This window comes from Cataglyphis hispanica, chromosome 3, assembly GCF_021464435.1.
Source record: "Cataglyphis hispanica isolate Lineage 1 chromosome 3, ULB_Chis1_1.0, whole genome shotgun sequence".
Lineage (NCBI taxonomy): Eukaryota > Metazoa > Arthropoda > Insecta > Hymenoptera > Formicidae > Cataglyphis > Cataglyphis hispanica.
This window is the reverse complement of record NC_065956.1, coordinates 358,456-375,157: the sequence shown is the minus strand read 5'-3', so window position 1 is coordinate 375,157 and position 16,702 is coordinate 358,456. Positions and strand designations below refer to the sequence as shown.

At 34.7% G+C, this 16,702-nt stretch overlaps 3 protein-coding genes across 9 annotated transcripts in view; 1 reads left to right on the top strand and 2 right to left on the bottom strand.

Moving 5' to 3' along the window:
* Positions 1 to 26: 26 nt before the first annotated feature.
* Positions 27 to 1,953, bottom strand: LOC126859521 (perilipin-1-like). Its single transcript, XM_050610907.1, has 3 exons — positions 1,745 to 1,953; positions 935 to 1,320; positions 27 to 515 (listed from the first exon to the last, which is right to left on the bottom strand). The coding sequence occupies exons 1-3, from the start codon at positions 1,814 to 1,816 to the stop codon at positions 392 to 394; spliced, it is 582 nt and encodes a 193-aa protein (XP_050466864.1). The 5' UTR covers positions 1,817 to 1,953; the 3' UTR covers positions 27 to 391.
* A 198-nt stretch (positions 1,954 to 2,151) lies between these two features.
* Positions 2,152 to 16,702, bottom strand: part of LOC126859519 (TWiK family of potassium channels protein 7-like) — a 41,544-nt gene continuing 26,993 nt past the window's right edge. Inside the window, exons 1-9 of one of the 3 annotated variants that reach the window (XM_050610905.1) lie at positions 5,442 to 5,568; positions 4,945 to 5,249; positions 4,460 to 4,613; positions 4,084 to 4,215; positions 3,828 to 4,014; positions 3,383 to 3,598; positions 3,173 to 3,322; positions 2,653 to 2,854; positions 2,152 to 2,351 (exon numbers count right to left, since the gene is read on the bottom strand). In XM_050610905.1, the coding sequence (XP_050466862.1) occupies positions 2,165 to 2,351; positions 2,653 to 2,854; positions 3,173 to 3,322; positions 3,383 to 3,598; positions 3,828 to 4,014; positions 4,084 to 4,149 (1,008 nt within the window). In that variant the 5' untranslated portion in view covers positions 4,150 to 4,215; positions 4,460 to 4,613; positions 4,945 to 5,249; positions 5,442 to 5,568 and the 3' untranslated portion in view covers positions 2,152 to 2,164. Of the gene's footprint in view, positions 2,352 to 2,652; positions 2,855 to 3,172; positions 3,323 to 3,382; positions 3,599 to 3,827; positions 4,015 to 4,083; positions 4,216 to 4,459; positions 4,614 to 4,944; positions 5,250 to 5,441; positions 5,723 to 6,654; positions 6,745 to 16,702 lie in introns of those variants that run through there. The other 2 variants (XM_050610904.1, XM_050610903.1) reach the window with 2 other exon arrangements.
* Positions 7,579 to 16,447, top strand: LOC126859520 (TIP41-like protein). Of its 5 annotated transcripts, XR_007688825.1 has the most exons (9): positions 7,579 to 7,759; positions 7,996 to 8,177; positions 8,263 to 8,442; positions 8,535 to 8,757; positions 8,835 to 8,993; positions 9,556 to 9,757; positions 10,940 to 11,373; positions 11,444 to 12,069; positions 12,867 to 16,447. XR_007688825.1 is itself a non-coding variant. In XM_050610906.1 (6 exons), exons 2-6 carry the CDS (start codon positions 7,999 to 8,001, stop codon positions 9,754 to 9,756), a joined length of 942 nt encoding a protein of 313 aa, XP_050466863.1. In that variant the 5' UTR covers positions 7,579 to 7,759; positions 7,996 to 7,998; the 3' UTR covers positions 9,757 to 9,975. The 5 variants fall into 5 exon arrangements, 1 of the variants encoding a protein (XP_050466863.1); XR_007688826.1 differs by lacking the exon at positions 11,444 to 12,069 and having other exon boundaries at positions 12,771 to 16,447; XR_007688823.1 differs by having other exon boundaries at positions 10,940 to 12,069.

Here is a 16,702-nt window from a genome sequence, read left to right as displayed (position 1 = left end):
TGACATTATGTTCTTGACACATGGCCTTATATATTGAAAAACAGAGAGAAGGTTTATTTAATAACACAAAATTATGTATATATATATTGTATGTACAAAGATATCTCGACGTCAGATATCCATTTGCGATCATTCATTTTTGGCCTTAATTTCAGGATATCACCTCGCATTCATCTGACGAATGTCACTTTTGTCATTAAGACAGTTTAATTAAGAGTTTTGCATTGCAACTGAGCAAGACAGTTATTATCATGCTCTTGATTAATTTTTATATCTCGCAATGTTTTATATTATCTTATTTAGCTGTAATGACGAGTAAATTGGTTTGAAAAATTACAAATGATATATCTTATGGTAAAGATACGTCGGTTGTACGAATCATTTTGGCTATTCAACTAGATACTTTTCGGATTTCTTCTTGTATAGTCTTGTTTGCAACTGACAAGTCTTCTATTTGATTCTTTGTTCCACCGAATAAAAATCTCAACATTTCTAATGCTGATGTAAACATATTCCTATAACGCAAATAAAAAAAGTTGATCAAATTATTATTATTATTACAATATGACTCACAATATCATTGAATGTCCCTTTAATATTACACATTTCTCAGTCGATTTCAAAATGTTCCTCCAAGAAAATTATGCAACCAACAGATTTTGAGTAATTAGCAATTGAAAATGGAAAAAAAACTTTTGATAAAATTCAAGGGCAAGTGACAAAATAATATTCATCATTTAATTTCAAGTGAAATTTATGTAAAAGTTTGCAATTTGGAATTTGGTTTTAAAGAGATGTAATATTGACAACTGAATTTCTGATAAAAGAAAGTATTTAAAAGGACATGGTTTTGTTTATACACAGAATATCTCTATATAGAAGATCTTTTCCGTGTATAAACACTTTATCACTCGATAACTGGATGGATCTTCACCTGACGCCATCCTTCATGCTCGCATAAATCTGATCGGGCGGCAGCTTCACGGAGGGTATCTTCTCCTCCACAAAGTCCAACCCGACGCACACCGCGTTGTCTATCGTTTTAAATGGCGTTTCCAAAACATCGGCGATCTTGCCGGTCACGGGGCTCGTAAATTCGCATCCCGCGCGCACCCCATCCTCCGCACTGCTTAATATCGCCGCGATCGACTCGTGTGAATTCTTCGTAATTACGTAAGCGTTGCGAAGAGCCGAGGACACGGAGGCAAACACTGGTAACGCCAACAACCGACGCGTGCACGTCATATTGCGTGCATTCGCTTCCGCGGCGACATTCGTCGGCAAAGTGGGATCGTGCGTGCCGCACATGACGCTCAATTGCTGTAAAACAAATGGCGCAAACAAATGTGAGAGCGTCTCATGCATCGCCACATAAAAAATTATATAGAATATATAATATATTATATTATATATATTTATATAATATAAATACTTTCACTTTTAATCATACATGGCATTAGAGATATACATACTTGTATTTGTCTTCCCCCTCTACCCTTCTCGCTCTCTCTATATATAAATATAAATAAAATCTTTGATTTTTTTATTTATTATAGAAATGTACTATCGTCTAATGAAATTATAAATCTCGCATATATATTCTTCTCTGATTTTATGAAAAAACTTTACGTAAAATCAAACAGAAAAAAGTTAGGTTGAACGCGGATGACAATTTGTGATCGATTTGGGTAGAATAATAATTTGTACTATATAACGGTTAGATCGCCGTTGTCGTTATACGCACATGATATGCGATGCGCACGATACTCGAAGTTCTCAGGTTGATCTCGCGCGATGTCTCATCGGGATCCGTCATTTTTCCGGCCACTTTGAACGAGACTCTCTACAACGATTCAATTGAGAAAGAGTCGAGATTCGCAACACCTAAATTTAGTTCGCCGGCCTCTGCTCCTTCTACCTCAGCTAGCTTGTGTCGGTCGAGGACGATAACCGACGCAAAGGTCGCAACTTTATACACCTTCGGAGCTTTTCATCGACCGCATCATGTTTACGCTACGACGATATAAAGCGCGCGAAATATGAAGCGGCATAGCTAGATTGTACATAGACAAAAGTGACAATATACGATACATGATGTACGAAAAGATGTATCCAGAAATTAGCGGAGTAAATTTCTTTCCACCATCATATTCTTGACGATACATTAAACGCTAGATTCGTAAACGACGATTTGCACAATCGGCTTTTTGGGCGGCGGCACCGTCGCAGATGCAGCGATATCGCGCAATACCGCCTCCACAGCTTCCTCCCAATCCCGGTCCTTTGTGACATCACGATCAATCGAAGTAGACCATCTCAAACGCGGCATAGATATGATGGTTAGTACTTTCCTGTGAAATTAGCGTTTTGTTAATATTAATTCTCTTCTGATGTTAAAAATTAAACTATCTCTATTAATTCTTCCATTCTAAGATAATGGAAAATAATGCTATTATCGGATAAAGATATATATATTTATCTTTTCTATCTCAGAAATAAATCATTTTTTAATAAATAAATTTTCTTTCATTAGCTATTTATTAAAATGATTTATTCAAGATTATAATACAAAAAAAATTTTTTTTAATTATAATTTGATAATAAGCACTCTACTTGTGTGATTCTTGGAAAAATTAAAAAAGCGATAAATACTTTAGATCAGAATGTAGCGCGGACATGTCGCCGCCTGCTTGTTCGCCAAGTTTTCTGAGAGTTTCAGCTAACGGACCACTCAGTCTTTGCAGCCTTCTCCAAGACTGAGCGTATTGTCGTCTGACGAGTTCGATGATGGTGCTAGTTAGCGCCAAGCCGACCAAAATGTACAAAGTACATAATAAAGTGTATTTAGGCTTCTCTAAAAACCAACACGATGCAATTTGCATAATTGGAGTAATGATTCCGCGCACGGTATACAGATATATTTATTCATTTTCATCCATTTTTATGAAACAAACTCCCATTTTTAACAACAATCCATTAATATGTTATTATCAACTTAACAGATCAACTTAACAGATATTTTATTATCAATCATGATTGCTTTTGCTGTAATTATTCTTTTAGATTGAATATATGTATGTTTCTGGCAAGATCATAATATATAGAAACTTGTATCGAAATTAATGGAATATTAATAATATATGTATCTTTCTTGGGAGAGAGCTTTACTTACTCGGCACAAGATCACCAAAGCCTATAGTGGTCATCGTAACGAAGCAAAAATAAAATCCATCAAAAAAGTTCCAGTCGTCTTCCCATAGCATAAACATACCGGCGCCGCAGGCAAGATATAGGAAGAGCAATATAATAGCGGCACAGGCGCCTATATAAAAAAAAACTCGATCAGACTAAAAATCGATTTAAATTTTTGAATTGAACTCACCGAGCGATCGTCGACCGGTTACGTTTGTCGGAACGCACGATAATTTCGCGCGAAACAGAAGCTTCAATTTTAACTTTAATGCAATATACACTACTCCCTCCGCGAACAGTTTTCCCAAATCGGCAATCACGATCAAGGTAAGAGGTATGCCAATAAGAGCGAAGAAAATGCAGAAAATCCTTCCCCAATTAGTCGAGGGTACGACATTGCCATATCCTATCAAATATAAATTATTATGAAGAAAATTAAATGCTATATGAGTGTCAAAAATATTTAATGTTCAAACTTTAGATGACATGTGATATAATGAAATAATGAAATAATAATGAAATAATTCAGTACGCAAGTTTAAGATTTCTCAGAATAAGAAATAAGAGATTGAAGAGATCGATTTCTATCTTATTAGTAAATTATAAACTTTTTGCGAGTAATCAGGGCGAGTTACCAATCGTAGTGAGAACGGTGCTGGCGAAGAAAACCGCTTGGAGAATGCTCCATCTTTCAGTTACGATGGGTGGCAAGTCCGATTCAATGTGAGCGTCCTGATCCATGGTATTTACAAAACTGACTAAAAGACCCGCTTCAGCCGCTTCCTGAACAGCTTCTTCGTAGACGCACAATTTCACGTTTATCTGAAAGAGCCGACCGTGAATAAACGAGAACGATAATATTTGCACATTTTTGGCCATCGAGTTTCTCACCAAGGTTCGCAAATTGAAGACGTCCGTATTGTTGGAAATGGACTCGATGAAACGATATCGTTGCATACGTAATTTCGCGCGCAAACGTTCGAGCCGTCCGAGCTCCGCCGGAAGTTCAATCTGCCGAAAAACCTGGAGAGAGAAGTAGATTTAAAATTATGTATATTTGAAGAAAATAATCTTATACAACCAATATCCGAAAATATATACGCAAACTTGAGCTTGTAATATATCAAATCAATCTTATGTAGTAAAGATATTAAACAAAATGTCAAAGTATATATATATATATGTGTGTGTGTGTACATCGACATCCTATGAGCAAGATTTTATCGTAACGATCAAAGCTAATGATAAATAAACAGATTTATTGAACCTGTATGGATATATTACTCTCGAGTCTCAAGTGCTAGGTACACTTTAGCTAATGATCGAATCAAGATGCGCATATTTATCCGAACAATATCCTTCCGTCTACAATAGTTCTTGAAACTGTTTTTTGATAAATCTTCATCAGCTGTCAATTAGTGCTGAAATTAATTTTTGACTTGTAAAGAATCATAATACATAAAATGTTCATACATTAAAATGGCTTTGTAACGTGAAAATATATTATTTTTGATTGTTATTATTATTATTATTTTATAAAAAAGCTTTTACTAATCAAATTAATATCTGTATATATGTGTTGTAATTAATGTCTTATACATCTTTTTACATGAGAAATTTTATAAACGTAAAGCTCTCGAGTTCATTAAGAATCGTTTATCTGTTGAAATACACGTAGCTTTTTGCGGCTACGTATTATGAGGCACTTAAAAAATCGTAACTATCGAGAATTTCAACATATGATATTTTTACCAAACTATATTAAAAGGCGTCAGTAATATACTTCCTTCTAAACTGCACGATCGGTCCGTTGCTAAAAATAAAGTTATACGATTCGATAGGCTACAAAACCGTTCGTTATTGTATAGAATGTAAATATTTATGGAACATTGAACATATACGTTTAACGTTCCACGCTGAAAATTTCGATGTTTCCCAAAATGAAAATTTCAACACACAAATTATTTCGGAACATTATTTCGGGACATATTGCAATTCACTCCTCTCTTTCGTTTTATTTCGCGTCTTATATAATCCGCTAGTTTTTCTCAAAAACACTGAAAATTGAAAAAAATATGAACATTTTCACAATTAATCATAAATAAGAATAGAGAATGTGTAGTAGAATAAAGAGAATAAGTTATCAATTTTATTGAGATTCTTTTTAGATCTAACTATTATAAGAAAAACATTTGCATTTTTAAAAATTTAAATTCAATTAAGTTATATATTTTTGTTTTAAAACTCACCAATCCACCGATCGCGGTGTACAGCATCAGAGTGATTAACAAGGCCATATGACCGGCGATCGACTTGATCTTCCTCACCGTTTCTTTCTTAAGGAATCCTTTAGCATCCTCGTCGTCCATCGCGGCGTCGAGCTCGACGGATGAATTGCACTTGTCGTTTACCATTTCGTCTTGCGCGCCCACGTTTTCTGCGAACGAGGCAAATGCGTCGAACACTCGGAGGAGACTGACCGGCACACTTTGCTGGGCGATCTTCGAGTAGAGATTTTCTGCATTTCGAACTGCGACAAAATGAAAATATTGTGCACAATCATAATGGAAATCAGAGTGCAGTATCAATGCATGCATATTTACAAAAAGAGAACGTAAGGATGTTTTGGATGTACATCTACGTAGCAAAAAACTGACAAAATTAAAAAAAAGATTACATATTTCTTATATGTTTATGCTATTTGAAAAATCAAATAAATAAAATAAATAAATAAATAAATCCGAATTATAGAAAGAATTAAAATATCACAAGATATAGTTTTAATATGGTTTTTAACGTAAAAACATTCTTCGTAAAAAAATAGTTGTGATATTAATATTTTTCCTAATTGACAAAAATTTTTGATCGTGAATACCCCATGAAATTAATTGCAAGAAACAAAAAAAAAACGAGTAATTTGCAGAAAGAGAAACAGACGGATAATATTTTTCTGCAATTTCTAATAAATAACTTTTAAACGAGTACAGAGACAAAATAAAAAATATTTCTCGCGGATTTCAATAAAAGTGTCATAAAAACTTTTATATATCTCTATTTTTTTCGCTAAATGTATTTATTATGTAGTTATTTACGTTATTTCTTATGGATAAATATATCGTTACAGATATGTTTACCGATATTGAAAGTTTATGAAAGTTACAAATAAAATATTAAAAATTTTATATCAAAAGTATATTAATTTTAAATATTAATTTTAAAGCGCAAAATATATCACTATAAAACAAATGAATAAACAAATATTATCAATTAAGAGAATGTTTATATAAAGCAAAATTTAATCTTTATTAAAGTCAGACATAAATATCTTATTTACGTAATTTTAAAATAATTCTGATCACCGCTCTCTGCGTCGCATCAAATTAATGTTATATTTTAACATATTATTTAATGTATGCGCAGTGCGAATATTTTACAATAATAATAAAGCAACAAAACACAAACCACTTTATAACACTATTAATACACTAATATAAATTAAATGTATTAAATATATCACTGTATATCATTGCGAGTGCGCCGGATACCGAATTTATGCTGCAGTTATTCATAGATAAAGTAAGATTATAGACAAACAAACTAATCGTGAATTCATGCAACTAGCGCACAGTGTTGAAAATATTTCCAACTTGTTAATTAGACATTTTGCTTCAAGCAATTCTAATAAATTGTAATTAATTGGATAATTAATTATTTATTTAACGTAATACAGACATATAGATAAACATTATAAAATTTTTCATAGCAAGAAAACACACAAGTAGACGATACAATAACGCAATTGGCTATCAAATAGAGAATTTCGAAGTCCCAAAATTTTTTTTATTTCATAGCCAATCGTGTAACATTGGCCGTCTTCGGCAAAGAAAAAGCTCAGTTATCGTCTTGTCAACGTTGATTTGTTGGTTCTTAATCACGTTCGATTGCTACTGAGCAGTTTTCTCCACCGAACGCGGTCATATTGTTACTGGAAAGGTCTTAATGACATCATAATCAACGTCATTGCATTATCTCTGCCAATAAAAGACTTGAATTCATAGTAAAATATAGTGATTAATTGATCGAGATTGAATTCAACTCATCCATTCAAAAACGGCATAATACAATTAAAAAAAAAAAATCGACTGATCAATTTACTTACGACTAACGACATATGACTTATTGTAAAACGGGTTGAAAATCTACTCTATTCCGACGACTAGATTCTTGAGCACGCATTATATATGGTGGATCGAAGCACCAATCGAAAGTCGTTATCCAAATAGTCCAACTCTCATTTGAGGAATTCTAGTTTCACTACGTCCTCCTTTCCATTTGATTAACCTTGTCCAAATTTACCCAGTTATTTCATTGAACCAAAATGAATAAAAAGAGACAAGTTGCATTTCATGCAATTTCATAGAAAATGTGTAAACTGTAAACTGCCGATTAATGTAATAATAATAACTTAAATAAAAACATAAACAGATACAAATTGTTGTGTATATGTGGAATGCCAATGTTTCTTGGCGTGCTTAAAACTTTAATTTGATTCTAGAAATTGAATATAGTAAGTAAAAAATATATGTATATACATATGTTTATACTCAGTAATATTCTAATGGTAATTAATTTAATATTAATTACAGATTTCTAATAACATAAACTTAATTTTTATTTTATCATTACGAAAAGATTGAATATGAAAGTAAAAACTAATATAAATATTTAAGCGTTCCTTAAAAGATCATTTCTAACCTATATTAAATCAGACTTACTTGACACAAGAATTTTCTTTAATTTTAGATCATGACTGCTATAAAAGTGCACGGTGGTATTGATATTTTAAGGCTGCCTGTAAACGAGGAAGAACACATTTGCCCTCCATGGCGTATCAAATACACACAATCTCATATACTCCATTCTAAATGTTCAAAAAGTGAAAGTGGCTGTGGTTCCAATGACGAGACTGCCTGTCAGTTTTGCGTGTATGTTGATTATTGAAATATTTAAATTATTTTAAAATTATTATAATATCAAGATATATCTACAAAGTAATTTTTAATATTGTAGATATAACAATGCGTTAGAATTGCCACATATGCCAGATATGGTATTTCCCAATAATGTATTAACTCTGACGCATCAGGAAGGACCGTTACTTCAATTCAATGCTTTGGATTCTTTAAGATATGTCTCCAATGGAAAGATTAATGTACAACTTGCTTGTGCAGAGGCGTGGAAAGAATCCAGGTAGATCATTAATAATATGATTTTTTCAATTTAATTGCAATTATTATTGTGTATAATTTAAATGTATTTAATATTTAAATGTATATTAACAGATTGGAAAGTAGCGAATATTTGGAAGAGAAGATAAAACCTTTTGATTGGACATTTACTACTAATTATACTGGTACAATATCAGGCTTTGAAATTGAAGAAACAAATGAGAGAATTGATATAGATAAATTAAGGCAGAGAGATAAGATTATGTTTTATCATGATTTAACATTGTTTGAAGACGAACTTCACGACAATGGTATTGCAGTAAACTCAGTCAAAATTGTAAGTTATTTCATAATATGTACAATTTCCTGACATATACCATAAAGTTGTAATAATTTCTTTTTTATCGCACACAGAGAGTTATGCCCACTAGTTTCTTTATATTATTACGATATTTTCTGAGAATTGATAATGTAATGTTGAGAATAAATGATACTCGTATTTACCACGAATTTGGCAAAAATTACTTATTACGTGAATTTACATCACGGGAAGCTAAAGTTCAAGATATTCGAGTAAGTAATATAGTATATTCATAATGACACAATTACCAATTTAAAAGAGTATCATGAAAAAATTAAGAATATTATCAAACTTAAAGGAGTTTAGAACATTAACCGTTTGAGTGCCACGGGCTTTTCTCATTTCCCGATCGAAACAATTTTATCTTTTGATAATGGCGAGCCTTTGGGGGGGGGCAAGTTTTTTCGAAAAAATCTTTTTTTTTTACCTGAGATTGAAAGGTCACCGTAAAGTTGTGCATCGAGAGAAACCGCGCCTGCTGTGATTATGGGCTTCGCAGTTCAGAGAGCTGCAGTTTTGAGGGCAGGACAGAAGAAGCGCGATCGCGCCGCTTGGCACTCAAACGGTTAAGAACATATAATTTTCACTTTGCATGTCATTACTCAAATTTTTCATTTAACTTGAAACTGATGATAATTAAAGTCTACAATTCTTACAATGAATTAATCAACAAAAGTAATTTTCAATATACATTACTAGGGTAATACTTTTGATCCATTTTATACATTACTATGGAAATTTCATTTATGAAAGCTAAAAATATTATTTTGTAAGGTTTCCCCGGCACTCTTTTTGGAGCCAAGTGCAATAGCACCTCATTTGCCATTAATTGGAAGCCGATATGACAAATTGATAATACCTGAAAAAACAGAAGGACCTAAATTAACTGAAGATACAACTGGACAGAATAAAATGATGCTTGAAGGACAAATAACGCAACCTGATGAACTCACAGCAGATAATTCCATCACATAAGGCTTGTGTTAAAATTTTTACATTGTATCATTATTTTCTCGATGAACATTAATCAGGAACTTGCTGTACAGACTATTAATTTTCACTTTGATCATATTAAAACATTTTAGACATGTATAAACAATTAAGAAATGAAAACATAGCAAGGAAATTATACTTTTGTTGGCATTTTATTTAAACTTACTCGAAATTAAATATATAATCCATGTTAAGATTCAATCAATGTTAATTTTATTATATGTCAATCTTTGCTACAATAGTTTTAACTTATCATATTTTTCTATCATTTAATTTATAATAAAAACTTCATGCAAAACTGCTGAATTTGTTCAATAATGTATTTTTTTTTTTTTATTGAAGCTATATATATATATATATATATATATATATATATATATATATATATACATGCATATATATATTATGCTCTTATTTACATAACTATAATCGACAACGAAAAGAGTTCCATGCACTTTAAAATTATTTTTAAATGACTTTAAAAATTATGTTTAAGTGATAATAGAATATCGCGAAACAGTTATAAAATGGCAAATTTATATTATTAAATGCTCAAAAAATGATCAGTGATATATTGTAAATATTTGTCGATTTTAATTTTATCAATTTACAAAATCAATCTAATTATTTACTTATCGTTTTGCTAATATTATAATTAATGATTTTTATAAGTAAAATAAATTTGCATTATTAATGTATAAAATATAAAATATAAATATATAAATAATAAATATATAAATATAAATATCGCGATTATTTTCGTCATTTAATTCTATAAAGTATATCACATGTTTTATTTTTTTTTTTATTTTTGTATTTTTTAATCTTAATTTAGCCTTAATTTAATCTTAATTTAAATCAAAATCTTAGCCACTTGATATGAAGTTATAACTGATGCTTTTTTCTTTTTGTTTTTTTTTTTTTTTTTTCGAAAATCGAAATTTTCGTTGAAAAGCTAATCTTATAGTTGAGTTAAGATCTATGCATTGTTACCTTGTATGGCTTGACTTTAGAAAGATTACTTTTATATGCATTTCACTAGCATTATACTAGAAATTTTCCCCGTTTCATTTTTTGTAAATACAACATTTTTCTGTTAACTTCTTTATAAAAAGACTTATATGTTTTTATATAAATCTCACTCTATCAATTTCGAACTGAATAGATTTCAAGTTTGGATATCGAAGAGAATGCGACTGGTCTCGGATAAGGCTAGATTCCGCACAGAAAAGCTTTGCCCCTCTGTATTTCACCATAAACACCATTGCATGTGTTTCTCTTTTTCTCTCCGGATAAGTAGAAAATAAATATCAAAGGAAAAAGAGAAGGAAGAGGAGAAGAACCGAGGGAGAGAACTGATCGGCTTTCGGGTTGGGCTGCCTTCCCACCACCGCATGGTGATGTTTATTCGCGGGCGCAAAAAAACTTGGGTGAATTCCATCGTACGGGTCGACAGAGATGACGAGAGGGGTTAGAGGGAAGAGTGGAGGAAGATGAAGAGAAGAACAAGGAGAGAAGGCGGAGCGGACGGTGGAGCGAAGAGGAGAGAAACGCAATAAGAGCAAGAAACAAGGAGGTCGTCGACGACAGCAATCTCTCGTGAGTAGGCTTATCCCATTGCCTCCGTCCCACCTTATAGCGCTCTCACACGCTACCAGCGGGTGCGTAGGTGTTTCCGGCCGGCTGAAGAAGCACGGCCGCCTGCGCCCGTCGATCCAGAAGAGGACGGTCGAGCCAGGATAGAATCAGAGAGAAGAAAGAGAGGAAGAAGAGAGACGGAGCAATGATGAGTTGATGGCGAGAATGGCGTAGAAAAAGAGCTAAAAAGATTGAGAAGAAGAGAAAAAGATAGAGAGAAAGAGAGAGGAGACTCGACCGAAAGACAGAGAACAACTCGACCGGAAGCAGTTACTCGCGCGATGCAACGAAAATATCAAGGCGTCCGTTTCGCGCAATAGGACTGCTCGCGCGCGTTTGCCTGGAGTTTAATATAGAACACTCGCGCGGCCGGTTCCGTCGCGAAAACATCACGCGCTGACGTCGACCGTGCGCGAGTTCCTCTCTCTTTCCCCGCACGAGAAAAACATCTCCTTTCCGCTTGGCCATCGTAGCTCCTGGCTTTCTTCCTCTCTTCGGACGCAACGCGGATCCCTAAAATTAGGCTCGTGTCCACTCGCTCGGCGCGTCACCGTCGCCGCAAGTGACATCCGCGTCGGAGAGCCGGACTCGTCGAAGGTCTTTGTCCGTGACAGTGGTGTGGCCGTGCAGTGGCACGCAGCGAATAACGGGAACAAGGTACAGCACCGGCACATCGCCGATTTCGCGTCCTTCGAGTATCTCGAAATGAGAACAACTATTTTTGTCCTTTTGTAATTCGTTTCAAAAAGAAGTGAGAATCGGCAACCATTATCACTTATTGGATGGCACTTACAATTAGAAATGAATGAATGGGAACGCTATCGCGGCCTGGATATACTGGTCGCGATATATATTTGATTTCGATTTCAATATGAGAGCATTTAAAATATCCTTCTCGGTAATTCGTGAGAAAACGAAATTTTGTATCGATTTGTACGAATTTTATTTCGATATTTCAATATGTTATTTGATGATACTTAGAAGCGACAAAATAGAAATGTTATGTCACACTTGCTGGCTTCCTATTTCAATACCTTGAAACCAGATCGAAGTCATCCTGCAATTTAACGGCTCTAAAGAAAACATTGTATATGTAGATGTAATACACATTCATTTTCAAGTCACAGAAAATGAAATTCAAGTTCAAATTTAAATTATTCTTTTGAAACAAAGTTGGACTTCCTTATTATATGTTTCCACAAATATGTTGTTTGTTTTAACCACATTTTTTTTTTTTTTTTTACAATTTCCCCTCCAACACCGGAATATCATACACACGCACACACACATATATATATTATATATATATATATATATATATATATATATATATATATATATTTTTTTTTTCTTTTTAGAATGTGCATATAGTAGTATAGGGCGACTGAAAAGAACAGTAGGCCTATTGACAATCGCGCGACTACTCTCACATTTTATTTGAACTCGTCAATTAGGACATGTGGGAAAGAAGAGGGAGATCCGCCCGTATGATTTTCATGACATCGCGTTTTAAACGCGGAAATCCATTGTCGACATCCCTCATGATGCCCCGATGTCTCTTTTGACATGCTTAACAAGTCGCTAAGAGGGCAATCTTCCGTTGTTGCTGCGATCGTTGAAGCGTGGAGGAAGGGATAAGTAACAGAGGACGGCAGGATGAGAAGGAAGAGGAGGAGGAGAAAAGAGATGGAAGAGGGAGACCTGGTACTGGCTCCTCGAGGTTTCGTGGAAGACAGCGGCAGGAAGGCGAAAAAGGAATGCCACTTCCGGTCACATGACACCACTGGACCAGCCGACCACTTTGCTCTCTTCTTATTTTCGGCACGTCGTCCGGACCTCTCCACGCCCCCTTCTTCTCCTTCTCCCTCTTTTCGATTAACGCGCGGCATCGCAAATCGGTCACGAGAGAAACAGATGGATGGCTGCTTGTTGACTTTCGTTAACGAATTTGTCGGCTCCAGAGGAACTTTGTCGATTGATAATTTCTAACGTAAGGTTCATTTATGGACCATCCGATCAAGAAGAATGTGAAATTGTTAGATGATACATTTTTGTGCTGGAAATTAAAAAAAATTAATTTTGCTTTTCCCCTCATGTATATCTCGAACGTACTGTTAATTATTCTAAAAATTGGCGCTGATAAAAATTAGTGATAAGAAAAAAAGCTCTTGCGCGCAAACTTATCGAAAATTAAAATATCGTCAGCAGGAAAAGTAAGAAAATTCACCTGAACAAATATTTATCCCAATTTTTGATAAAAAATCGGTGCAAAATTATGTGCTTAATAGTAAAACAATCTATATATACAGGCTGGCGACTTATCCCAGATTTGTTTCTCGCGCGTGTAGGATAATTATTAATTACGATCGTGTAATATTATAATGTGCCGCCGTTAACACTCAACACTATCTAAGATTTTATATGGAGACACTCGTGAGACTGCAACGAATGGCAGAGCCCGCACATCCCGCGAACTAACGGACTCACATCCGTTCGCTTCCTTCGCCGCGCGCCGCGATGCATTCAATTGCCCGCTAATGATGATCCGGGACCTCTCGCCTAACGTCGATCGCCTTCGTCGAGATCGACTGCAAAGCAAACACACTCAGAAGTGGTTGTAAACTCTCGGCGTTCCCGGTCGGACGACGAAAGGACACGGCGATTGACTAGAAAAGAAGCGAAATCCAATGCAAGGAAGATGATGGATTTTTCTTCTATATTTCATCGTGCTTGTTCTCTTTGAAAGTTATCGCTCTCCATCTGTAAGATGTTGTGAATCTAATCGTTTAGTTTTATGATGTATCGGAATACAAATAAATGACTGAATAAAAAAAAAAAAAATTAATAATACAATGATGATTAAAATTAACACATTTTTGAGCTTTATATAGACAGAAAAGTGATTATTTATTTATACGTGTCCTCCCCCTCAGCTCAAATGCGAACGGTTATCTCGGACTACTTTGCGTACGCAGGGGGAGGGGGAAGAAAATTTAAATAAATTACGATTACTATTGATATACAGGAGAATTGTGTGATTGGTTGAATATATAAATGCATAAGTATATACATAGTCTATGCATGTATATATATATATGTATATATATGTATATATATATATTTACAAGACATATACAGATCGTATAGACTTAATATTAATAAAAACTTGTTTTCTCTCGCTTGAAACGCATCCGCATGCGCGCATACAAACACCTACACGTAATAGACAGACACACTCACACGCGCACATACTCATGACATATACGTACACTCGCGTTCCATTCACGCCTTCGTGTCCTTTCGCGCCTTCACTAGTCGATTGCTGTGCAATCGCATTGTTGTCTTCAGCGAATGTCTACAAGTCGCGATTTCGATTCGAGTCGAGCATAAATCTCATCGATTTTACAACTTTCATACGCATTAAAAATAAAAGCGCACAAAATAAATATCAACTACAAATATCCGCTATATATATTGTAGTGTTTATATAAAGAGATCTCATTTCTAGTGTCTAGATTAAATTAGAACTAGAAAGAGCATCGATTAAACCGCGATCAAGAGATTCCAAGATCGAAAAATTGATCCAAAGATCGCTTGGATGTTTGCGCCTGGGTAAGAAAATTTTTCGTTTCCACTTTGATAACGGACGCTCCTCGAAACACACGCACACAGTTGTTAGAAGAAACATATAATCGCTAACGACTTGCGAATCGCGAAAAGACAGAAGCTCGTCTCGCTTTAGTATATTCAACAGTTTGGCGTTCTCTCGTTATATTCTCTTCTCGTCGCATTCGTCTTACGTGAAAAAAACCTTGTTACGCTTTTTCACATCGTTTAATCGTTCTCGCACCCAAGCCATAACACTCTTTTCGTACTATATCTCCTCCGTTTTCTTCTTATTCTCGTTGTCTCGTGCCCGCCCTTCGCAAGAAGGGTGAGCGAATCATCGAGAGAAAGAATTGGAAAAAAGAAACGCTGAATCATCTCGCGCGGAATAAAAATCATGCTCGCAAACAATTCCGAAAATTCTATCGACCATGTTAATCGATACAGAAACATAAATACGTACAACGTATAATCGTGTTTGTGTTTCGCATCAAAATTATTTGCTATTAGCAGTGTATAACTCCAAAACTATTTTTTTTTTTTCCACAACGGTATTTTGATCGTATTATTTTTTCTTCTACATAACGTGAATCTGAATATCTTTACACAATTTCCCTTTCGCAGTTCCTTTTATATTCTTTAAAAATTATAATATCTGTATGCTCCCTGCAACTTTCAAATGAAAGGAACCAAAATGCGAAAGAATATCTGGAAAGATTAAGAGCAAAAGAGAACGAAAGTAGTAATTAGAGTGAAAAATTACATAATTTGAATAATTTTATTCTGCTTCAACAATATTCTGATTACTTCCAATTATTTCTCTCCGAGGAAGAAGAAATGTATGATCTAAATATCAAGATTGGTGACAACGACGTTTGCAGTATTTCGTGCTTCCTTCCCGTATGAGCCCTTCTCGATTCGTCTTCGTCTCTACTTATTTATCCATGTAATCTCAGCCCAGTTACACTCGATCGTACATTTGCACGCATCATTCGCCCACGCCTCGCGTTGAAATGCTAAAATCGCGCGAGTCATACGACTCCCGCTTCGATCGCCACTCTTTAGATCCGCGCGAGGATACTCTGCTCTGACGAATATCGCTCTGAAAGAGAAAAAGCCAATCGCCGAAATACTTGAATTTCTTTCCATCAAATCTCCATAGTATTTAACACTAGAACCACATATCCCTGGCACGATACGGCTATTCTCATTTTTCACCCCGCTTGATTAACGTATCCGACTGAATTTCCGGAACCGTCGAACAACTATACTATGGTGAAATAATATTTTTCATAAATATAAACGCGTCAGCGGCACTTTTCTATCTTAAAACTTGGTAGCAGTTCTAGTGTTAAAACGCGCGTATCAGTACGCATTTGCTGCTACCTGGTGCCACTCGAAAGAGAAAGAGAGAGAGAGAAAAAGAAAGCGAGAAAAGTTTGCGATTTGTCTGTGAGAAAAAACGAGTATGATTTCGTCTGCGATGTTACCGATCTCGAGTGCTATATTTATAGCGAGCGAAATCACCGGTAGACGATAGAAAGGGGAAGGGACGGCTTCCTCTTTCTCGTGATTCCATTCCCACGTGTGTGTACATATATATGTGTGGTCCGTGCCCTAAAAGGCAAACGCTGAGAAAAAGAATGCTCGCAGGACTAGATAATACTAGAGAAAACATCAATGA

What these genes read in the sequence shown, in the direction of transcription:
- LOC126859520 (XM_050610906.1), top strand. Translation starts at nt 7,999, where the DNA reads ATGACTGCTATAAAAGTGCACGGTGGTATTGATATTTTAAGGCTGCCT. An exon ending in GAGGCGTGGAAAGAATCCAG is followed by an intron (nt 8,443 to 8,534) that starts GTAGATCATTAA and finishes GTATATTAACAG; the next exon opens with ATTGGAAAGTAGCGAATATT. An exon ending in CAGTAAACTCAGTCAAAATT is followed by an intron (nt 8,758 to 8,834) that starts GTAAGTTATTTC and finishes TATCGCACACAG; the next exon opens with AGAGTTATGCCCACTAGTTT.
- LOC126859521 (XM_050610907.1), bottom strand. Translation starts at nt 1,816, where the DNA reads ATGACGGATCCCGATGAGACATCGCGCGAGATCAACCTGAGAACTTCG. An exon ending in TCGTGCGCATCGCATATCAT is followed by an intron (nt 1,321 to 1,744) that starts GTGCGTATAACG and finishes TTTGTTTTACAG; the next exon opens with CAATTGAGCGTCATGTGCGG. An exon ending in AGCATGAAGGATGGCGTCAG is followed by an intron (nt 516 to 934) that starts GTGAAGATCCAT and finishes TTTGCGTTATAG; the next exon opens with GAATATGTTTACATCAGCAT.